Here is a 24,879-nt window from a genome sequence, read left to right as displayed (position 1 = left end):
GAGGAGGAGGAGGAGGAGGAAAGAGTAGGAGGAATGAGGAGGAGGAGGAAAGAGGAGGAGGAAGAATGAGGAGGAGGAGGAGGAGTAGAAAATATACGATCCCACATGAACGAGATGAACCGTTCCGTTTCGTGTATAAGAAAAATAAATATTTGGTTCTAGATGAGCGCGCACTTTGAATTATTATAACTAATATTTTAAATTACGCGTTCTTTTAAAGTTTGTTAGACATAACGGAGAAGGATGTAAACAATATGATAAAACTGGAAGTGTTTACCTCCACACTCATTTCTTACCTGCTCACGCAGAGTGCGGACGATGGCGAGTACTCAGGATCTTTCCGCGGTTCTAAAGTCGCATCGACAAAAAATGCATGCTGTTCATGCTCGCGTAAAGTATCAGGAAAATGTGTTGAAGGAATATAAAAAACATGCTGCGAATGGAACGATCCCCAAAAGATTGAAATCAATGAAAAGTTACCCTAAGATGCAAAGTCCTGAGGCTCAGAAACGTGTCAATGAAGCATACCATCAAGTAGAATGTACGGTCTTAGATCAAGCGATTCAAGAGATTGAAAAGAATCTTGCCGCACACAAAGAACATTATCAATCCTTGCTACGGCATCGACAAAGTGAGCGACAAGGACTGGAAGACAGGAAAGAAAAGACACCCAAGATATCTCACCACACACGGGTGAAAACTGAATTGGTTGAATTACAGAAAAAATACGATCAACTCTGTGCCAGGTTAAACACATTCTTAAAATCCAGCGAGAACAAAGATATCTTACACACGGGTGAAAAGGGTGTTAGTGGTGTATGAGACGGTGATAGGTTAGGGAAAGGGGTGAGACAATAATACATAAAAAGCAGAGAATCTTAAATTTTTTCATTAGTATCGCTGTGACACGAAATGGGAGTCGTGTTACCTTGATAAACTTCTGATCGGATAATGCCACACCTTTGCCGCTACTGCAATAGAGCATTCACGCGTTCGGATAACAAAGAGCGTCACGAGAAAAATTCATGCGTGAACTCAAGGGTTAATCCAAATCAATGGTTCCCTTCCACTGTGAATACCCATTCCATTCCACCCGTGACTACAGACCCGACTCGGTCGTTCGATCTATCACAAAGGCGGTGTGAGGGATTCAAATTCAAATCACCCAGTAGCATATTCATCGTGGGACCTTCGGGATGCGGTAAAACTTGCTTCACCAAATCATTACTGCTACAACATTTGGATGAATTGTTTGCGTCACCCTCTGCCGTCATTCACTACTGTTACGGTGCTTGGCAAGATGGATACCGTGAGATGCATCAACATGGTAATTTTAACATAAAATTTTACGATAACCTACCCGATGAAGAACAGTTAAAGCAATGGTTCCCTAAAGATGGTGGATTACTGGTCATGGATGATCGTATGACAGAAGGAGGAGACGATAAAGAAGTGTTGGACCTTTCCTCCAAACATTCTCATCATCGTAACATTACTGTTATCTATCTTTGTCAAGATATGTTTCCACATGGCAAATATGCAAAAAGTATTTCAAGGAATGCTCATTACGTGGTTGCTTTCAAAAACCCATGCGATCAATTGGGTTTCAAACATTTATTGTTACAAGCCTTTCCCATGGAATGGCAAGATATTATGCAAGTGTATTCTGAGGCAACTCAACGACTCGATGGGTATATGACCGTGGATTTACATCCTGCTAGTAAGGATGCTCACCGCGTATTCAGTCATCTTTTGACACATGAAGGATGTATGCGATTGTATCCTAGAAAGGTGAAACTTTAAAACAGCCCTACACATTGGTCAGAAATCATTTAGGAACAACCACCAGCAAGTACACATCGAGAAAACTTATAGTGCGTGTGTGTGACCATGACTGATAATTCTCAGGATCTAGATGTCTTTGGCGAACCACTAGAAGAAGATGAAGAGCCTGAAAACTCAGATGATGAAGACAATGACGATGAAGGTGAAGATGAAGACAAGGATGACGGTGACGATGATGATGATGACAATGTCAGTGTGAATCCGTGGTCAGAATTGAAACAGGAAGTGCAAGATGATATGAAAACAACTTTGGCTGAACAAGAAGAAGAACAGGAAAAAGAGGGGACATCCGAGAATGAAATTTCGCTCTTACCTTTAGCTAGGCGTAAGTTAAGAGGGTTATACTTGCATCGTCTAAAGTGGTATAACCGTATTAAACAAGATAAAATACATAGGCAAGTCATGCATACGCTCGACGCTTGATGAATGAAGACGGTATGGATTGGGAAGAGGCATCAGAGGCTGCCGTGGACAGGAGAAAATTCCTATTGAATCGTCTGATCAACAAACCGTTATTGGATGAAAGTGATGATGATGATGATGAAACATAGGAGGAAATGAACACTGTGTAACCACTGTAGTAGGGGCATAGTATGCGTGTATGTTTACGCGAAACAAAGACAAAATAAAATCATATTGTAAACAATTTTTTGTCGATCTTTATTTATGACCATACTAAGTTAAGAAATGTACATCATCTGCTAGTCCGTTATTAGAAACTTCTATCATATCAAACTCTCTGGGTGTTACCTGCGACAACTCTGTGTTCGATTCTACCAGTGTGTTCAATGGACCTGTCTTTGCTGACATGTCGTCTACAGTCATTTCTGGTAGTAAAGGAGGGTGCTGGGATTTTCTCTTTTAGCTTATAAGGACGAGTTCTCTTTGCTCGCTGCTTTCTCTTCTTTTCGAAGACTCTACATGACAGGGAAATCATACATTTTAATATATTTTATATTTCCACGATAATTTTCTTAAACGCTCAGACTTACTTGTTATCTTTAATAAACTTCCATAGGTGATCTGCACGAATCACGGTCTTTCCATATTCTCCATTATCAAAACACCTCATACGCGAAAGAGTACAGCTCACGTTATGTCTCCAATCAATCTCTCTTCTCTCTTTCTCTCTCACGAATTGCGGGAAGTTTGCTTCAATAAAGTCACAAATTTGATTAGGGAACATACCCCCTTTTATTGTACTAAAGTTAAGACCGTCGACTCGATCCCTCACTAAATATGAAACCGGCTCGTCAGAACTTAGAATAGCCTTTGCAATGACAGCCACATATGTCTCTGCTTTAGGCATGTTTTTGTTAGTGATGCTTTTTTTGGCTTGCTTAAAACCCCTTTTATACAGTCTATGCTCCATTTCCATTGGTCCATCATTGATTGAAACATGTCGTAACTATTAAACTCTTTCTTCCTCTTTCTTCAAGTAATATAATTTATAATTCACGTGCACTCACTCGTTCTAGTCATTTTATTCTTCAACTTTACTCAGTTCGTGGGACTCATATACATTCGCGTTAAGACATTACCATTAACAAATGTGACAGTTGAAAACAGTTTATTACAGTGATGCTATATCATTCTATGTACACTCTTTCCTTCTCTTCCTCTTTCCTGCTCCTGCGCGCGCGTCCGGAATGCGGTCGCGTAGCGACCGTGGCAATGTTTCTACGTTTTAGTCATGTTTCGTCACATGTAAAGCAAGTCCATATCATATGAGCTAAACAAGTCGTCTTTGGATTATGCTCCTTGTAATTCTTCCAATCGCATTATCACATATAGATGTCGGGGTTTTGTGTAAAACGTGCTTGTATATAGGTACTTGCTATGTTGCCTCTCTTTTACCGCTTTTATTTTGTGTTTAAACGGATTATCCAGGAACGGTTTGATTGTATGGTTGGGTTTCAGGTGACGTCACAAGCTTTGCTGAAGTTAGTGTCCGCCATGTTGGTGTCCCTCGGGTGTCAAATTTATGAATAATTAGTCGATTTCTATAGTGAAGCCCTCTCTCTTATCGCCGTATTATTTCGCCAACTACATGAATATCCAGGAAGAAAAAAGCGATAAAAGTATCCGGCATTCATCTTAAGGTATCCCAGTGCTCTCTGAGTATGCCGAAAGCTTAGAGAGTTGGAAGGAAAGATGTTTGCGAAAGATCTCGGTCATTGCGGTTGACCCTGCAAGCATACCAGCCGAGAAGTTCAGTCCAAAATGCTTGCCTCCTGTGGAAGCGTCGGACTTGCTGAGTTACCTCGTTCTTGACACCAGCTTCTACACCAAGAAGCAGTTCAAGGCGTTCAAGAGTCTAGAGGCGTTTAATCAAATGGTGTCGGGATTTGTAACCTCAGTTGTAGGCAAAGTAATCGCCGGCAAGTATGCCGTGAGAGCACGAGTTTGGCATTCACAGCATATGAGTCATGCTCACATATCGCGAGTGTTTTATTTATGTTAGAGGCAACTACTAGAATTCATGGCAAGGTCGCTGGGTGTCACGAAAACTCAGACACCGAAAACTCAGGTCCCTCGAAGTTTTCTCCAAGCTTCCGAAGTGCTCCATAATTCGATAGTGCATAGCATAAAGCATGAACCAATTTTTTTATAATATGACCGGTGGAATAATGCAACAAATCCGACGCGAAAGACGAACAACAATATCAAGAGTGATTCTTCAGTGGGGCGAATCGTGACGGCGCTGATGCCGAGTCTTCTTTCGCGTTGTTTTTCTCTTTCTGCCTCATTTAAGAACTCTAGCCCAAGGGTCGCAAAATTGTCTTCGTTTTGGGACTGGTGGGCCGAGTCTCTGTTTGTATCCATTATTATCGCGAAATATTTAAGAATTTTAACAGAGCGACAACAAGGATCTGTGCGACGAAGTACAAAAAGGTAAACAAACGTCCCTTTCGGCTCGTCAAAGTCACGCCACATTTTAATACTTTGGTGTTGGAGCGAGCGCATTTGATCCTGTTAACTGTGAATGAAAAGTTCAAAATTAACGGGAAAAATGGAGGAAATCTAAGCTAAATGAAGTCTTGTGTCACTCTAAAATGTTTTAATACTCAACCATCGGACGATTTTGCGAAACGTGCAACTTGCGGCCTTGCTTTTGCTGCTTGAGTTGGATGAAGACCCAAAAGGTCAAAATACACGAGGGATTACCAGGAGTGATCATGAGTCGAGTTTATCTCTTGAATTTTCGAGGAGTCTGAGTTTTCGGGGTGTGAGTTTTCGTGACACCCCAAGCTTACTTGCACTCAGGTAAAATGCTCATGGATTTTGCCGACATAGGTCAATGAAGTGCCGTATGCGAGGGCTAAAGACATCGATTTCTCATCGGCTAAGTAGCTCAAAGAAAAGCTCGACCAAAAAATCGAGGATCTACAACAGCCGCAAGCCTCGAACAATACAACAACTTCTAGTTCCTCCTGTTCTTCCCCTTGATTTGTGATGATCTTAGGTATAGCGCATTAGATCATATATATAATGAATTTTGCGTTACAGAAATAATAAAATTATTAAATTATTATACGAAAAAATCCTTAGCCTTTGTGCTTTCCACTTTTGCTCGAACAGCCAACAATAACGCATAAAACCATCCCTTCTTTCTCACATGAACTCTTCGTTAGATACGGTTTGTTTACGCTCGAGGGACACCAAGATGGCGGATAGTCACGTGGGTGAAACCCAAGGATTCATCTTCTCTTCGACTTCTACGTAGGGATGAATTTCAGTGAGATACACCACTTGTCTGATTGGATGAAATCGAACTTTCTTCATCATCACTTTGGTCCCATGTATGATCATACCATTCCGACTCATAACCACTCTTATACACCCATTGCTAGATTTCCATTGGTCTATCATTGATTGACACACGTCATAACTCGGAAACAATTTAATTTGGACAGACAGGTCATTGACTTTGATCCGAAAAAATGCAAGGATGCTATGACTTGATTAAAATTTGATGGACAGATAACCATGAGACAGTTACAACGCCTGCTGACATTTCGTATTTTTCCCCGGTTTGTATGCTCTATGGTACATTTTTCCCGAGAAATGGGAATGTTCATGAGCATGGAGCTGCGTTTTGGAATACCCTTTTCGTTCGATTTTTTTCTGATAATTCTTTTAAACGGGAGATTTAATTATTTCTCTTCGAATCACTGTCATTGAATTGCGCGGATATATAGCGTTGTTATTTTCCTCACTTGCGGAATTTTGTATAGAATTTAAAACACTTTCGTCACTGCTAGTGATCACACTCACGCGTTACAGTTTATTTTTAATTAAGAAATGAACTAAAGTAAACATTTTTATTGAGAAAACAGCCATCGCATGTTTATACTTCGAACGGACCATTGTTCATTTTCAGAGAATTTTGAATACTCATGAACTGAGTGATCACCATCCGAACTATTTTCATTTTATTGGAGTAGGACGAATTATTCACATCCCATCATAGGGTTTAGGGGGAAACAAACCTCTTTTATTCTCGATTTTTTTTTTACACGATACCAATGCTAATGACATCTTGAAATCACTTTTACCATTGGAAGTATGAGTCGCCATCTTGCGTTTTATTGTTTCCATTGTTTGTCTCACTCGATGTTTGACTGTAAGGATTTTGATTTTGATTTTAATAAGGGAATAAGTGGGTTAGGGAATCGGGCTTAGGGTGAGAGTTAGGGGTGTGGTCGAGTGAGTGACCGCAATAACCCAGGTTCGAATCCTGGTCACGACAATTTTTTTTCCTTTTATTCTAAAATGAACGCTTTTTGAATATTCATTTTATCTTGAAATCATTTTCCGTAAGGGAGGACTAAACACCATCTTAGGTTTCATTATTTTTATTGTTTTTACACCATCTTAGATGACCTTTATTTTTTCAAATTATGAAAAAACACGCTCCTATAACCTACGCAATTTAACCCTAAACCAAGATTTATTCAACGCTTTTATTTTGTGTTCTTTCCTACATCTCTCATACATTTCCTTCTAATTTTCAAGTGTGGATACTCTATTGTCGTAGAACCGGTATGGGTAGTTGCGTGATACTATGTATCATTCATAAGAAACACTCATATTTCGTCTATCCATTTTGGTTTTTCGAGTGCTCTTATTATTTTTAAATTTTCCTGCCAAAACGCTTCTCTCTTTGTTTCTTCTGCTTTTAGCACACATCATTTCGCATTGACCGCAATCACCGGAGAAATCGTAAAAGTCAGACATTATAATACTGACCAAGAGTTTATAGCGACAAGGTCTATCCGAACACTTTGACAGCTTGTCAATCCCTGTCTTACGATCGTAAATCTCTTACAGATTGAGCAGTGCGTTATAATGCTCGTAAGATTCCACCTCCTCCAGACTTTCTCATGTGTTTCTCAATTTGGTGCGATAACCGTTTTTTGTGAGATATGCAAAAATCTTGCGTGTCTATTCTTGTTTACCAAAGTTGCGTGTTAAACGACATTCATTATTTAGACGTAAAAGTCATGCGTCCTGAATAACCGGTACCATATGCGTGTAAAAACCTTTTGGGACTCTTATAAATACAACTTCTACTCACAGTTGTAGTCGGTTAGATTAGTATGTCTAACCCGCGATACCCAAACGCGTAGTATTGGCTCCATTCTCTTTTCCTTGTGTTGTGTGACAATAAACTTTACGTATGGGAAAACAGTGTGTTGGAGTTAATCCCTCCGCGATCTTAGATTCTTTTGTTCCCGTTGTACTTTTGTGTACCGTTATTTTTTAAAATGAGATGCGAAAAGAAACCCTACTCACGAACCTACGTGAAATCTAACCCTAGCCTCCCCAACAACCCTAAAACTAAACCCCAATAACCCTAACCCCAACAACCCTAAACCCCTCGTGCACCTACGCAGCATAAATAAACCCTAAAACCCCCCTCGCGCACCTACGCCGTATGAATATTTAATTAGAACCCACTCGGACCCAGACCGCGCGGAAGTTGCCATAAACCTATGATTACAACCTGGGAGAAATATCTACTTCCTTGTCAAAGAAAAAGCTACTACGCAAGATCTTTGTGAAATACGCAGACAAGTGACAAGATACATTGACGAAATTGAAACCTATAATTCCAACGTGGGAGAACATTCTACTTTCCATCAATTCTACAAAGACATGATGACAGCTTTTCTAGCTTACGTTACCTATTTACAAATACCGCGCTGTGTGACTAAATAAACCATATGCAAATGCTGGAGTTAATCCTGTCACCATCTTGGATTATTTTGTTCCCATTGTTTTTGAGAAAACCGTTATTTTTTTTAAACCCTAACCCTAATAAACACTCGTACACCTACGTAAAATTTAACCTTAACCCTAACCCTTACCCTAATATGAATAAATTAACCACTCAGCCGAGCTACTCAGACCCAGGTCTCTACGGAATTATCATGAAGGCGCCCTAAACTACTGCCAAGCATCCTATTTGCTTTAAATGCAGCTGCTTGCATATGACAGTTCCATCTCAAGTCCTTGCACACTAAGATCCCAAGATCTTTTTGAGCGTCAGTACGCGTCAGTACGCTCGCTGTCTCTCGGCAACATCTTTTTCGATAGCGAGCGCTTTCTCCAAATGCTCTCGGGCCTTGTCATATTGACCAAGCAATCGGAACAATGTTCCTAAATTTCTAAAGATTGTTGCTTCTCCATCTCTGTCGCCAATATCTTTTTTGATAGCTAGTGATTTCTCCAAATGCTCTCGGGCCTTGTCATATTGACCAAGCGAGACGAGCAACGTTCCGATGTTTCCGTAAATTGCTCCTTCTCCATCTCTGTCGCCAACCTCTTTTTTGATAGCGAGTGCTTTCTCCAAATACTCTCGGGCCTTGTCATATTGACCAAGCCATTGGAACAATGTTCCTAAGTTTCCGTAGTTTGTTGCTTCTCCATCTCTGTCCCCAACATCTTTTTTGATAGCGAGTGCTTTCTCCAGATATTCTCGGGCCTTGTCATATTGACCAAGCGATCGCAACAATGTTCCTAAGTTTCCATAGATTGCTGCTTCTCCATCTCTGTCGCCAACATCTTTTTTGATAGCGAGTGCTTTCTCCAGATACTCTCGAGCCTTGTCATATTGACCAAGCGATTGGAACAATGCTCCTAAGTTTCCGTAGTTTGTTGCTTCTCCATCTCTGTCGCCAACATCTTTTTTGATAGCGAGCGCTTTCTCCAAATACTCTCGGGCCTTGTCATATTGACCAAGCGATAAGGACAATGTTCCTAAGTTTCCGTAGCTTCTTGCTTCTCCATCTCTGTCGCCAACATCTTTTTTGATAGCGAGTGCTTTCTCCAAATACTCTCGAGCCTTGTCATATTGACCAAGCGATTGGAACAATGTTCCTAAGTTTCCGTAGTTTGTTGCTTCTCCATCTCTGTCGCCAACATCTTTTTTGATAGCTAGTGATTTCTCCAAATGCTCTCGGGCCTTGTCATATTGACCAAGCGAGACGAACAACGTTCCGATGTTTCCGTAAATTGCTGCTTCTCCATCTCTGTCGCCAACCTCTTTTTTGATAGCGAGTGCTTTCTCCAGATACTCTCGGGCTCTGTCATATTGACCAAGCGATCGGAACAACGTTCCTAAGTTTCCGTAGATTGTTGCCTCTCCATCTTTGTCGCCAACCTCTTCTTTGATAGCAAGCGCTTTCTCCAAATACTCTCGGGCCTTGTCATATTGACCAAGCGATAAGGACAATGTTCCTAAGTTTCCGTAGACTGTTGCTTCTCCATCTCTGTCGCCAACATCTTTTTTGATAGCGAGCGCTTTCTCCAAATACTCTCGGGCCTTGTCATATTGACCAAACGATTGGAACAATGTTCCTAAGTTTCCGTAGTTTGTTGCTTCTCCATCTCTGTCGCCAATATCTTTTTTGATAGCTAGTGATTTCTCCAAATACTCTCGGGCCTTGTCATATTGACCAAGCGAGACGAGCAACGTTCCCATGTTTCCGTAAATTGCTGCTTCTCCATCTCTGTCGCCAACATCTTTTTTGATAGCGAGTGCTTTCTCTAGATACTCTCGGGCTCTGTCATATTGACCAAGCGATTGGAACAATGTTCCTAAGCTTCCGTAGTTTGTTGCTTCTCCATCTCTGTCGCCAATATCTTTTTTGATAGCTAGTGATTTCTCCAAATGCTCTCGGGCCTTGTCATATTGACCAAGCGAGACGAGCAACGTTCCGATGTTTCCGTAAATTGCTGCTTCTCCATCTCTGTCGCCAACCTCTTTTTTGATAGCGAGTGCTTTCTCTAGATACTCTCGGGCTCTGTCATATTGACCAAGCGATTGGAACAATGTTCCTAAGTTTCCGTAGTTTGTTGCTTCTCCATCTCTGTCGCCAATATCTTTTTTGATAGCTAGTGATTTCTCCAAATGCTCTCGGGCCTTGTCATATTGACCAAGCGAGACGAGCAACGTTCCGATGTTTCCGTAAATTGCTGCTTCTCCATCTCTGTCGCCAACCTTTTTTTTGATAGCGAGTGCTTTCTCTAGATACTCTCGGGCCTTGTCATATTGACCAAGCGATCGGAACAATGTTCCTAAGCTTCCGTAGATTGTTGCTTCTCCATTTCTGTCGCCAACATCTTTTTTGATAGCGAGTGCTTTCTCCAAATACTCTCGAGCGCTCTCATATTGACCGAGCGATTGGAAAAATGTTCCTAAGTTTCCGTAGACTGTTGCTTCTCCATCTCTGTCGCCAACATCTTTTTTGATAGCGAGCGCTTTCTCCAAATACTCTCGGGCCTTGTCATATTGACCAAGCGATAAGGATAATCTTCCTAAGTTGCTAAAGATTGTTGCTTCTCCATCTCTGTCGCCAACATCTTTTTTGATAGCGAGTGCTTTCTCCATATACTCTCGAGCCTTGTCATATTGACCAAACGATTGGAACAATGTTCCTAAGTTTCCGTAGTTTGTTGCTTCTCCATCTCTGTCGCCAACATCTTTTTTGATAGCTAGTGATTTCTCCAAATGCTCTCGGGCCTTGTCATATTGACCAATTGAGACGAGCAACGTTCCGATGTTTCCGTAAATTGCTGCTTCTCCATCTCTGTCGCCAACCTCTTTTTTGATAGCGAGTGCTTTCTCCAGATACTCTCGGGCCTTGTCATATTGACCAAGCGATCGGAACAATGTTCCTAAGTTTCCATAGATTGTTGCCTCTCCATCTCTGTCGCCAACATCTCTTTTGATAGCGAGCGCTTTCTCCAAATACTCTCGGGCCTTGTCATATTGACCAAGCGATCGGAACAATGTTCCTAAGCTTCCGTAGATTGTTGCTTCTCCATCTCTGTCGCCAACATCTTTTTTGATAGCGAGTGCTTTCTCCAAATACTCTCGAGCCTTGTCATATTGACCAATGGATTGGAACAATGTTCCTAAGTTTCCGTAGTTTGTTGCTTCTCCATCTCTGTCGCCAACATCTTTTTTGATAGCTAGTGATTTCTCCAAATGCTCTCGGGCCTTGTCATATTGACCAATTGAGACGAACAACGTTCCGATGTTTCCGTAAATTGCTGCTTCTCCATCTCTGTCGTCAACCTCTTTTTTGATAGCGAGTGCTTTCTCCAGATACTCTCGGGCCTTGTCATATTGACCAAGCGATCGGAACAATGTTCCTAAGTTTCCATAGATTGTTGCCTCTCCATCTCTGTCGCCAACATCTCTTTTGATAGCGAGCGCTTTCTCCAAATACTCTCGGGCCTTGTCATACTGACCAAGCGATCGGAACAATGTTCCTAAGCTTCCGTAGATTGTTGCTTCTCCATCTCTGTCGCCAACATCTTTTTTGATAGCGAGCGCTTTCTCCAAATACTCTCGAGCGCTCTCATATTGACCGAGCGATTGGAAAAATGTTCCTAAGTTTCCGTAGACTGTTGCTTCTCCATCTCTGTCGCCAACATCTTTTTTGATAGCGAGTGCTTTCTCCAAATACTCTCGGGCCTTGTCATATTGACCAAGCGATAAGGATAATCTTCCTAAGTTTCTAAAGATTGTTGCTTCTCCATCTCTGTTGCCAACCTCTTTTTTGATAGCGAGTGCTTTCTCCAAATACTCTCGGGCCTTGTCATATTGACCAAGCGATTGGAACAATGTTCCTAAGTTTCCGTAGTTTGTTGCTTCTCCATCTCTGTCGCCAACATCTTTTTTGATAGCTAGTGATTTCTCCAAATGCTCTCGGGCCTTGTCATATTGACCAAGCGAGACGAGCAACGTTCCGATGTTTCCGTAAATTGCTGCTTCTCCATCTCTGTCGCCAACCTCTTTTTTGATAGCGAGTGCTTTCTCCAGATACTCTCGGGCCTTGTCATATTGACCAAGCGATCGGAACAATGTTCCTAAGTTTCCGTAGCTTGTTGCTTCTCCATCTCTATCGCCAACATCTTTTTTGATAGCGAGTGCTTTCTCCAAATACTCTCGGGCCTTGTCATATTGACCGAGCGATTGGAACAATGTTCCTAAGTTTTCGTAGTTTGTTGCTTCTCCATCTCTGTCGCCAACATCTTTTTTGATAGCTAGTGATTTCTCCAAATGCTTTCGGGCCTTGTCATATTGACCAATTGAGACGAACAACGTTCCGATGTTTCCGTAAATTGCTGCTTCTCCATCTCTGTCGCCAACCTCTTTTTTGATAGCGAGTGCTTTCTCTAGATACTCTCGGGCCTTGTCATATTGACCAATCGATCGGAACAATGTTCCTAAGCTTCCGTAGATTGTTGCTTCTCCATCTCTGTCGCCAACATCTTTTTTGATAGCGAGTGCTTTCTCCAAATACTCTCGAGCGCTCTCATACTGACCGAGCGATTGGAAAAATGTTCCTAAGTTTCCGTAGACTGTTGCTTCTCCATCTCTGTCGCCAACATCTTTTTTGATAGCGAGCGCTTTCTCCAAATACTCTCGGGCCTTGTCATATTGACCAAGCGATAAGGATAATCTTCCTAAGTTGCTAAAGATTGTTGCTTCTCCATCTCTGTCGCCAACATCTTTTTTGATAGCGAGTGCTTTCTCCAAATACTCTCGAGCCTTGTCATATTGACCAATGGATTGGAACAATGTTCCTAAGTTTCCGTAGTTTGTTGCTTCTCCATCTCTGTCGCCAACATCTTTTTTGATAGCTAGTGATTTCTCCAAATGCTCTCGGGCCTTGTCATATTGACCAATTGAGACGAACAACGTTCCGATGTTTCCGTAAATTGCTGCTTCTCCATCTCTGTCGTCAACCTCTTTTTTGATAGCGAGTGCTTTCTCCAGATACTCTCGGGCCTTGTCATATTGACCAAGCGATCGGAACAATGTTCCTAAGTTTCCATAGATTGTTGCCTCTCCATCTCTGTCGCCAACATCTCTTTTGATAGCGAGCGCTTTCTCCAAATACTCTCGGGCCTTGTCATACTGACCAAGCGATCGGAACAATGTTCCTAAGCTTCCGTAGATTGTTGCTTCTCCATCTCTGTCGCCAACATCTTTTTTGATAGCGAGCGCTTTCTCCAAATACTCTCGAGCGCTCTCATATTGACCGAGCGATTGGAAAAATGTTCCTAAGTTTCCGTAGACTGTTGCTTCTCCATCTCTGTCGCCAACATCTTTTTTGATAGCGAGTGCTTTCTCCAAATACTCTCGGGCCTTGTCATATTGACCAAGCGATAAGGATAATCTTCCTAAGTTTCTAAAGATTGTTGCTTCTCCATCTCTGTTGCCAACCTCTTTTTTGATAGCGAGTGCTTTCTCCAAATACTCTCGGGCCTTGTCATATTGACCAAGCGATTGGAACAATGTTCCTAAGTTTCCGTAGTTTGTTGCTTCTCCATCTCTGTCGCCAACATCTTTTTTGATAGCTAGTGATTTCTCCAAATGCTCTCGGGCCTTGTCATATTGACCAAGCGAGACGAGCAACGTTCCGATGTTTCCGTAAATTGCTGCTTCTCCATCTCTGTCGCCAACCTCTTTTTTGATAGCGAGTGCTTTCTCCAGATACTCTCGGGCCTTGTCATATTGACCAAGCGATCGGAACAATGTTCCTAAGTTTCCGTAGCTTGTTGCTTCTCCATCTCTATCGCCAACATCTTTTTTGATAGCGAGTGCTTTCTCCAAATACTCTCGGGCCTTGTCATATTGACCGAGCGATTGGAACAATGTTCCTAAGTTTCCGTAGTTTGTTGCTTCTCCATCTCTGTCGCCAACATCTTTTTTGATAGCTAGTGATTTCTCCAAATGCTTTCGGGCCTTGTCATATTGACCAATTGAGACGAACAACGTTCCGATGTTTCCGTAAATTGCTGCTTCTCCATCTCTGTCGCCAACCTCTTTTTTGATAGCGAGTGCTTTCTCCAAATACTCTTGGGTCTTGTCATATTGACCAAGCGATCGGAACAATGTTCCTAAGTTTCCATAGTTTGTTGCTTCTCCATCTCTATCGCCAGCATCTTTTTTGATAGCGAGTGCTTTCTCCAGATACTCTCGGGCTTTGTCATATTGACCAAGGGATAAGGACAATGTTCCTAAGTTTTCGTAGCTTATTGCTTCTCCATTTTGGTCGCCAATCGCTATATTGATACCGAGTGCTTTTTCCTGATACTTTTGGGCCTTGTCGTATTGACTAAGCGAGTCGAATAATGTTCCCAGTTCGCTGTAGCATTCTGCTTCTTCTTTTGCATTACCAGACGCTTTCATGATGTTTTCTGCCTCCTCATAAAATTTTTTTGCCTCCACAAGATTATTTTGAACTCGAAGTATTCTAGCAAGAATTAAATTCAGGTAACCTTTATGGAAGTTGTTAGCAGAGTCCTGACACAAGAGTAATAGTTTGGACGCTACCTTTCTCTTTAAATCTAAAATGCTTTGGTGAAGTAGTTTCGAAACTGGACTTTTATTGCTTAAATTTCCATTGTTCAGTAGAACTGAGCATTCTTCGCCCAATAGGATGGCTCTTCTATCGAAACCAGAGTTGAGAAGGAAAGTGGCGACAGCCAGACCTATGTTGATAGCTAACGTGGTAAAATCTTCTCCCGTGTTGTCCATCACAGCTCTCTTCGCTGTTAGTTGAGAAAAGAATTGAAGTTAATTTTTACACATCAGAGGCGAATTATTTAGAAGATTTAAGAGAAACCTTGGTTTCGTTGTCTGAACAATTTGAGCACGCAAACCCAGTATATGATCTGCCTTACCGAAGCTCCTATAATGGTCTCCATGGAGTGATGGCTTTTACGGCTAACCGTTAACTTTTTGGTCATTTGACGGCTAACTGTTATCATTAAAAACTTGATCATTGGATAATGCAATTCAAGACTTTTATTAGCTTAGCCATTATGGTATATGAGCCAGTAGACCATAATCTAATATCTGTACATTGTAACATCCGGTTTCTTCTTACAAAATAAAGTCGAGAAGATTTGTCTAATATCTTGGGGGCGTTTTTTTTATTAAAACAATTATTCCACTCGCGCTTGTTGAATATGAGATGATTATAGCCAGATCGGCGCTACGTGCCTTGTTAGCCATCTATCATCTCATATCCAACGCGCGCTCGTGGAATAGTTGTTAAATATCATTCCAAAGTTGTCTCCAGAAATGTGTTTCTTTGTTCGTTTTTTTTTTACGGTTAACTTTTTTTACGACTATCGGTTAACATTTTTGGCCAATTTACGGCCAGTGGTTAACCTCCTGGAAACCCTTTCTTAAAGGTCAATCAGGTCATAGTTAATAGAGTTCCCTCTATTAACTCTGATCAGCTATAGTTTCTGATGGCTACACGAGGCGCCATTGGTTTGAAACTATTTCAGGGATCTGGGTATGATTTCTGGTATCATGTTCAAGCCACGGAAGTTTGATCTGCGTTCGTGTGTCCTCCGTTTGCGTACGAAGTTTTAGCATAAGTCAAACTTAAACAGTATTTTAATATCCAGAACTTCATAGCTTATAAAATTGAATATCTGCAATAGGGAATGATGTACTGAAAATGTGATTACTTCAATTTCTCACCAACTGTTTGCTGATTGACTAATTTTAGTGAACATGGTCAAATTAGACAACAACATAGGCAATTTGATCTCATCTTTTATGCGGCGACGTAATGTCGATTGGTAACGTTTTTGTGCATGTATTCCATTTCCCGTAATATCTCAGCTTAGATAAAAACAGCGAACTTTAATTTTTATGAAAAATGGTTTACCCCTCTATTAGTCGGTACACTTAACGTATATCAACAGCTCTTGTTTAGTTTCCGCCTCCTGGTCATCAGATATTTCAAATCACTTGATGTTTGTTGACAAACTCGATTGGACTACTTTGCTTACGAGGAAGGTTTAAGAGGTACAAAAAATGTGGAAAACCTTGCATAAAAGACAGAACTAAGTTCCATCTAAGATTCTTCGAGCACAAACGAGTTCCTTGGGAGGAGTAACACATCATCGGCCAAGAGATGCATGAAAAAGAATACCGTAAAATTCCGCGGTTATGAGCCCCTTCGCTTATAAGCCCCACTGGTTACAGGCCCATCTACTTGGAAGCAAAAATATTCATACAGTTTTACGCCTCCCCGAATATTAGCCCCCATATAGTTCCCCTTGTTTTCTTAAACTAAGATGACGTCCAATGAACTTAGAGAATTAAAGGATCCCTTCCAACCACAATACCCTGCGCGCCCAAACAGAAAAAATAATTAAGAAATAACTAGTCAAATAGAAAGAACAATAAATTTGGAACGCGATTGAGGAAATTCAAGACCTCAGTGAGGCAAATGTACTCGGATGAACGAGGATTTCTTTCCACTTCACGACTTGTCCAATACCGGATGGCAGAGAAAATGGCGGATTTCACATATCGCGCGCGCAATGTATTGTGGTTGGAAGGGATCCTTTAAGTGCAGGAAGCCTCGCCGCCGTGAACCAGACATTAAAATTTTTAACAATGACAACGAAGATGAACTCTGAGCTTCCGGTTTGTTGCGTACCGGTCACGTTCACGTTGGTAAGTTTTGATCTTATTCCTAAAAATTGAAATACATTGGATTTGTAACGAGGCTTAAAAGTTTAAATAAAAATTAGTCGATTAAGAACGTATTTCCATCGACACTGCTGTGGCTCATTTGGTAATTTTTTTTTTTATTCAGTTTATAAGCCCATTCAAAACCCCTTACGAAGTTGTGTAAGCCTAGGACTTATAACCGGAATTTTACGGTATTGAATTCTGGCGCGCCATTCTAAGGAATGTCAGAAAACCAAAATTCCAGGAAATAAAAACTAAAAAAAAGCCAAGCTAAGGAGAAGGAATAAGAACGAAGAAAACGCTCAAGGGGATTTATTCATTATCGAAGGAAACGTTAAAGATAAGAGTGCTGAAAAAACCTTTGAGACCTGGAAACCTATCTTAGAAATCTCTATTGTAAGCGAGAATGGCCTTTAAGGAAGGTAAAATATTGCAGTCGTTTGTACTCTGGACATATCTTAAACTGTATTTTCCCGCGCAATTTACCTTGAATTTTACGTCATGTAATGGTTATGGTTATGGAGTGAAAACAATGCTCCGCTACTATAACTATTAATTATCTGTGCAATGTATTTATCACGGGTTATGTAGCCCTTTATTTGGGGTGTTACATAGTATGTTGTTAAAATTGATTCATTAGCGTTGGGCTATACGTAATAGAGTTGATGTCATTTAGATTCATTTGCGTCTTACGACTGGGGGTAATCAGTTTCTCTTAGACGTAGCTTTTGCATGCTGCTATTTGAAATTAAGTTTTAGCTCGTTTACGGAATCATTGTCATACGAACATAATTTAGATTGTTTTGTAGGGTGGTTTTTCTTGCTATATGTTTCACATTTCCGAGTTTTTATTCGGCTTGTTGTATCATTCCTGTCCATTTTGTTGATGAAGGCATCGCACACGGCTCGTGTTGACGCACCCCAATTGTGGTTGCCTGCAGGGTAGCGAATTTGAATATAAACTTCTAGTAGGAAAACAGTGCAACTGGTCGAACCCTCGAGAAAAGTCCAAAAGAAATGGAAAAATTAAGTTCTGAAGAATCGGGGTGGTACAAGAGTTTCAGAAGGGTCTCAGTAGGTTAAACCATCAAAGATAAGCTTTTTTTAACCGTTTAACGTAAAAGAAACAGTTCGAACTTAGAGTTTTAGGCATTCTTCGAAGAGATTAGAGAAGGCGGTAATTTTGTGTGAGCTGGGAATAAATGGCAGTGATATAATATGCGTGCTCAAATGTGGTGATCGTTCAGACTTGGTAAAAAACAACTGTCCTTGTTCACAGTACATGTAAAAGTATTTCAAAATAAGATGGTACTTCCACGAATGAATCAGAAGGAGTTAAGAGAAGAACGAAAAGTAGCAGGAAGGACTGTTTGTGGTGAGCTCTAAGTGCTGTTTGTTGTCTTTCAGTGGCTTGTAGACGCAACATGTCAGCGCTAAAATGGCCGTTTTAGACTACAGTATTGTAGACTTTTTCCCTCTAGTTCAGTTAGGATTGCCACTTAAAAAACACAAGATCTACAAGTAATCTTAAACAATTAACTTACCATTTAAAAAGTCGAAAACATTCAGCGTTCACTTTGTTGAAAGCAAAGTTAGTACTTGGATGATGCATTTACCTGCAAGAACGGAAAAAATCTATTGATAATGGGCAAATGATAATCCCTACAGATGGAACGAGAGTTTGGGATGTGTCCTCAATATTGGTGGTTGTTTTGTCACGTCATTGAAAAAACAAAACAAAACAAAACAAAACCCAGTAAATGCATATAACGAGTGATTGATGCTATTGTGAAGCACTGAGATAATTGACGAGCAGCCCAAGTCGTTTTTTACGTCTGAGGTTTCCCACTTGTGAGTTACAAATGCCCCCACATTTCGGGCAGAGATTTTACCATATGGTTCCCTACCTTGGTGCGATATTTTAGTCATCTTAAGTTAACGCCTTTAAGTGTAAAGACCAGTGATGTGGGTTATTTTAGAGCAAATTACAAATGGGCTCCGCCCACTTTTTCTAATCTATTATATCAGTTAGTATTTTTGTTTTCGATCAGGCAAATCACATCCGCTAGAAAATGAAAATTTCACGAAGACAACGAGCCGGATTATCACGCACAGATAACTTACCATGTAAAGATAATAGCTTCAGTTGTGCCGTGATCAATCTTGTGAAGATCCAGCCGTTCTAAATAGAGGAACTCTAAAGACTGACGTTCCCTGTAAAACAGAGTAAAATGTATCAATTTTGCATGCTGAAATCCGTCATTAATGATTTAATATACACAAGTCTTTCCTAGCGGTCTTTCCTTGCACTTAGGTGGCACGGAAAGCCGTAAAAATCTTGAACAAAAGCTCATCTTTCAAACCGGCCGTCTAAATCCCACAGGGATCAACGAACGCTTTTCATTCCACTAATTAATTTAATAGGTTCTATTACAAATTAGTTAGTCATTATAAATTAGTTTTAATATTAAATCTTAGTATCCTAGGCCTTCACAGATGAAGAGCCACACCTTTTTATGTGGATATACTGTGAATAAACCGTTATTATTATTATTATTTGTTTTTCTCGTTGCCATGCTCCCACCAATAACGTAGCTCCATTTTCTGCCTTTAAAAGCACACACAACCCACAATTCCTCTATTCGCTCCGACGAAGGGCTAACGCTCGAAACGTCAGCCTTTGTAATCATTACGGTGGCCAATTTACCATTTCAACTTTGTTGATATATCCAAATTATAATATACACAAGGTGTGACGTACGATACCGAAATTCATTTACTTTGCTTGGAACACTTAGTTATTCTCAGTAAACTGCTGTATAGTTCTCCATATCTTTCTTCCAGAGATAGAATTTTATTCAAACCTCCGTGATATTCGATTTTCATTTTGAATTTTTTATGATTATTATATAGACACTGATTAAATACCAGGATTTTTCCTTTTACTAAAAAATCATATCTTCATTGCGCGCAGTGACGGTACTATTTTTATCTTTTAGGTGTGAGGATATTGGTGTCGCCATGGTTACTAACAGGACTTTTTCTCTTCTTCATTAGAATTTTGACCTTTTGGAACAGAAAATATAAGTATTATTGTCTTTATTTCTCCTTTATAACTTTATGTCTGAGTTTCATAACATTTTTGTGACGCATTTTGCGATAGGTGACCACTTTAATTGCACTATTTTGCTGTTTCGAAAATGAATGAAAAAACAGTTGTGTTTTATTCGGAAATTTCATCAGTATCTATAAGATAAACAGAAGATCACATGGCCGCTTGGAGATACGAATTTTATCTTCTCGTTTATCTTCTCGCTTCGCTCACTCGTGATAAAATTCGTACCCCCAAGCGGCCATGTCAGTAATATCCTCTATTTTCGCATGAAAACTAGGGAGTTCAACCCTTGCTGTCATCTGCAAATCTCGCATAAATTATAATGAATCTTAATTGATAATCGGTCAGTTCCTATCAATATATTAAAGTGATCTCCCAACATTCTGCGTGGATTTATCACGTTAGAGAGCCCGGAAATATGTGTTCTATCGCTTTTAGGACATAAAATATAACCTGGTAAAGCATCCGCCTGGAAACTGAATTTACCAATTAGGCCATGCGTACTATTTTAATTCAGTTTATCTCCACTTTGGTTCTTATGTTAAAATAAAGATATCTTATTAGACGTTTAGTTGTGTAGTGTCGCTGACTATTTTTACGAGTTGTGCCCTACTTTGAAGAACCCGTAGGGCGAGTTAAAATACCAATAACGAGTAAAAATACTCTGCGATACTACACATCAAATCGACTAATAAGTTATTTACTATCCGACACGCCAAATTGTTATTTCAGTGCGGGAAAATTTCACGGATATTTATTTACAAGGAGTGCGTGACAGAAGTATGCGAAGCAGAAAGGAATTGGCGCGTTGTCGTGTTGCTGTTATTAGTTTCTTCGTTCGATTCGTCCACTAAACTTGGATCTATATTTGCCAGCCATTCCGACTCTTCGTCATCAGAAATATGATTCAAGTTGTCCTCCATTTTGTTTTCTTTCATCACTTCAATCCAATTCTTCTCTTGCACGATGCGAGAAAACCTGTCTAACCGGTTCTCCAGAGTACAAATACCGCGTGATATTTGTACTCGTCTATGGCGTTATTTGTACTCTACGGAGTGTAGTTGGATAATGATAAATACTACATAAGCTTTGAGGTATTCATGGTGTTACCAGGATAATAAACCATACCATACTACTAATCGAAGACGTCATGCACTTTCATGACAGTGAAACCAGCAATCTCATGAATTGCGGCTTATTTGTTCTTAGCCGTGTACCCTTAGAAAGTGAGAATTTTGCGATTTCCGAGAAATCAGAAAATCTTGACATCAATAAGAAAAACTATCCGTGTTTAAATGTTTTTTATTATTATTATTCTTATGTGGGGAAAAAAACTAGATTAAACAGGAGGTAAGCTTTTCAAACTTGCAATTGTTTTATAAATTTTCGAATACAAGGAAGAACTCAGCCATATAAAATTTCATCATCATTCGGATGACTGCTCGGTGATAGCGCTCTCAAATTGTGAGTTTCAAAGAAAAAAGGAAATGCAAACGTTAAAGCAGCGGAAGTGACTGTGGTTAGTTTTGAGGAGAGTTTTCTGACAGGCCCACGAATCCTACAACGTAAATTAGGTTTAGGATCATTCCCCCTCTCTCCCCTCCCCCAAAAAGAAGAATCAATCATTGATTATTACTTTGGATAAAGCTAATGTTATCTGTTTGTTATCATGCTTGTTTTAGTCTTCTGGAGTTAACGCCTTCAAGGGTAAAGACCGGTCCGTTTTTCATATCAATTACATCACTTAATTTTTTTGTCTTCGATCATGCAAATCACCGTGACCAGCTGGAAAATGAAACGTTCACGAAGGCAATTATAAAGCAGATTGTACAGAAAAGACAGTAAATCACGCAAGCTTACCGTTTAAAAAAAGGAACTTCAGTTGTACGGTGGTCGATCTTGTCTTAAAAATCCAACCGTTCTAAAGAGATGAACACTGACGCCTGACGTTTCCTGTAAAACAAAGTAAATTCTTTCATTTTTGGAAGCTCGAATCCATCATTTGTTATAAACGTTTGACGTGCCGAACCGAAATACATTCACCTATTTTTGTTAATATTTTTGTCATCCAAATCACGCCCACTATAAAATGAAATGTTCACGCAGACAATGTGTCGATCATCACCCACAGATAGCTTACCGTTTCAAAAAGAAACTCCAGTTGTACTGTGATCGACCTTGAAATGAAAATCCAACCGTTCCAAAGAGATGAATACTGAAGCCTGACGTTTCCTGTGGAAAAGCGAAAAATGTTTCATCTTGGAAGCTCAAATCCATCATATCTTATAAACGCCCAAAACCGAAATAGATTCACTTATTTTCGCTAGTATTTTGTCATTGATTATACAAATCACACCCTGGGTAGAAAACGAAAAGTTCACGAAGACATTCAGAGTTAATTGTCACGCACAGATAGTTTACCGTTTCAAGAAAGAAACTTCAGTTGTACTATGATCGCTTTTGTAAAGAAAATCCACCCGTTTAAAGCGATGGACACTAAAGCCTAATGTTTCCTGTAAAACAGGGTAAAATATTTTGTTTTTACATACTCAAATCCATCTGGCTTTATCTATAAAATTTTGACGTACAAAACCGAAATACATTCACAAAACATGGAACACCTAATTATTCTGACTAAACTGTTGAGCACCTTCTATATCTTCCTCCGAGAGTTTTAACTTTACTCATTCTTCCGTGATTATCGATGTTCATTTTGAATGTTACGAAGTCGCGAATGAAAAAAATTATGAATTTCATTATTTCCTCCTTAAGTTTCCCTCTCGAAAATTCTGCATAAGCTTGGCTCACCAGCGCGACATTTGGCAGTTGACTTTATTAGTTGAGGGTAACTCTCAACAAATCAACTGTTACCCGCGCTGGTACTACACAATTTGATTAACGGATACAATATACTTTAGGTTCTAAATGAAATTTGAAACTTTTAAACTGACCTCGTTTGTGATTGTCTTCTCCGTTTGTTGACTGTATTTTTCAGTTTTTATCGTAGTGTGATATCGCAAAAGTCTTCCACCAAGTCACTGCATTAAACAAACCGTGATCGAGGTGTTACTCCTTTTTATATCACACTAAGAAATTGAACCTTATCGTTTGTTTCAAACAGCAGTACTTACCACGACCTTAAGACATCATGCCTTGCTGTAAAGAAAGCCATCTCTACCAGACTGTTTGCTTTCTTTGGACCAAACGTCACTGGTCCCTCACATCAAATGGCCAATCGAATTCAGGCTGATCTTCTGCCTATATTTGTCACTTTCTCAGTCGTTCTCGTCCTCAGTCCTATCGTTTTCTCGGCCGGAAGCCTATTCACGCTAAGCAAATGCAAACCTCGGATAATAAATTTTTGTTAATTGCAATTGAATCACCGAACCAACATAATTACTTTTGATCAGAGGAGATACGATAAAGTTGCAGTAAATGAGGCATTCATTATATTCCTGTCAAAAAAAGAAACGTAGGAGAACTTTAACTTTTACGATAATCTTCTTAGATATTAAAAAAAGATCAATAAATTCCATCCAAGTAAGTATAGGGAAGCTACTTACTCCGATTCCATGCGCATGCGTGGAAAATCATATTATTCATTGCTTTCTGATGACTCAACTTTTGTCACAAAATGGCAAAGAAAATAAAACTTGAACATGTATTGCGTAAGGAAGGAAGTAGTTATTAAACATAGATAAGTGACAGCTACTTTTCTGACTTCCAAGTTCACTGTCACGTATCACGCAATATCAACGACTAACTTTGCGCAATGCTTAGTCTTAAAGTTAAAATACGGATTCTTTACTAAGAAATAAATAGATAACAAAGCAAAGCAATGCAAGGGCATTGAGTACCTATTTTCTCCTTTCTTCCCAATTATGTTTTCTACTTGACCTCCCCCCCTTCCTGTTGCTATTACTATGGTGATGAGGGAGTAGGGTTGGGGAGGGGTTTTTTTTCCCACAGCTGAACTATGTTGTCTTCTGTCTTACCACTAAAAAAAGGGATTGTTCTATCATGGTCCAAACAAATTCATTTGCTATGAAAAACTGAATAAGGTGTGTGGGAGTCCAAACCCAGATCCGAGCAAAGAAACTATTGCGATTGTTATTTGTATCTTAAACAGGTGGAATCTGTAACCGCGTCTCTTGCTCTGCGCGAGGAACACTTCTAAGTCTCGCATCGAGTGGAAGGTTTCTCCTGGCAGGTAGTCTGTCTTGTCGTTCATGTCTTGCACGAGTGCTGACTCGTGCCAAGTGACGTAACTGGCTGACAAAAAAGGGGGTCTTAGTTTTCGTAACACCCCTCTCAAACTCTGGATGCATTAACCTTGAACTCTCATGCATATGAATACCCAATTGCAAGACAGAATTTCTCTTTACAATCAGTACAATACCGTATCAGGCAGGAAAGCGATGAGAAGTATGAAAAATATTAACCAAGGGACTATTAGTTGATCCAATATTAAATTCTCCAAACTCAAATCATAAGAATTGTATGAAAGACAGTAGTGAGAAGTAGTAATGAGTACCTGGGACTGTTTTGGATTATAAATCAACTTTTAATTGTTGACGAACTAAGGTTGAGGGTGGAGGGAGGGGGGTGGTGCAAGTTTCAGGCTTCCTAGGCCAGGGGCAAAAATTTTAGTAAGCTCTGTTTGAATATTGTTTTCCATGTTCTAGCTTCAAGATCTGAAGATTTTGGTCGATTTTGATGACAAGGGTTACCTGCTGTAGATTTTCACAAAACCAATGCAGGACAGACCAACACTATTTTTAGAAGTTATACAGAGGCACAATCACCAGGTGAGAGAGAGGATGGGTGGGGTGGTTGGGTCCTTGATGAGGAGTGTTGTATTGCTAAGGATGTATCTTCTTTTCTGGCT

At 40.0% G+C, this 24,879-nt stretch overlaps 2 protein-coding genes across 2 annotated transcripts; one reads left to right on the top strand and one right to left on the bottom strand.

Moving 5' to 3' along the window:
• The first annotated feature begins 951 nt into the window (after nucleotides 1–951).
• On the top strand, nucleotides 952–1,803 carry LOC148716971 (uncharacterized). The gene has a single exon (XM_088744653.1). It carries the CDS (start codon nucleotides 952–954, stop codon nucleotides 1,801–1,803), a length of 852 nt encoding a protein of 283 aa, XP_088600779.1.
• A 4,885-nt stretch (nucleotides 1,804–6,688) lies between these two features.
• Nucleotides 6,689–23,434, bottom strand: LOC111325744 (uncharacterized). The gene is made up of 7 exons (XM_088745480.1): nucleotides 23,123–23,434; nucleotides 22,943–23,029; nucleotides 22,132–22,223; nucleotides 21,852–21,944; nucleotides 19,001–19,090; nucleotides 18,421–18,492; nucleotides 6,689–14,925 (listed from the first exon to the last, which is right to left on the bottom strand). Exon 7 carries the CDS (start codon nucleotides 14,909–14,911, stop codon nucleotides 8,408–8,410), a length of 6,504 nt encoding a protein of 2,167 aa, XP_088601606.1. The 5' UTR covers nucleotides 14,912–14,925; nucleotides 18,421–18,492; nucleotides 19,001–19,090; nucleotides 21,852–21,944; nucleotides 22,132–22,223; nucleotides 22,943–23,029; nucleotides 23,123–23,434; the 3' UTR covers nucleotides 6,689–8,407.
• Nucleotides 23,435–24,879: the final 1,445 nt, after the last annotated feature.

Source organism: Stylophora pistillata, chromosome 14, assembly GCF_964205215.1.
Source record: "Stylophora pistillata chromosome 14, jaStyPist1.2, whole genome shotgun sequence".
In the NCBI taxonomy this organism is placed as follows: domain Eukaryota; kingdom Metazoa; phylum Cnidaria; class Anthozoa; order Scleractinia; family Pocilloporidae; genus Stylophora; species Stylophora pistillata.
This window is presented reverse-complemented; position numbering and strand designations above follow the sequence as displayed.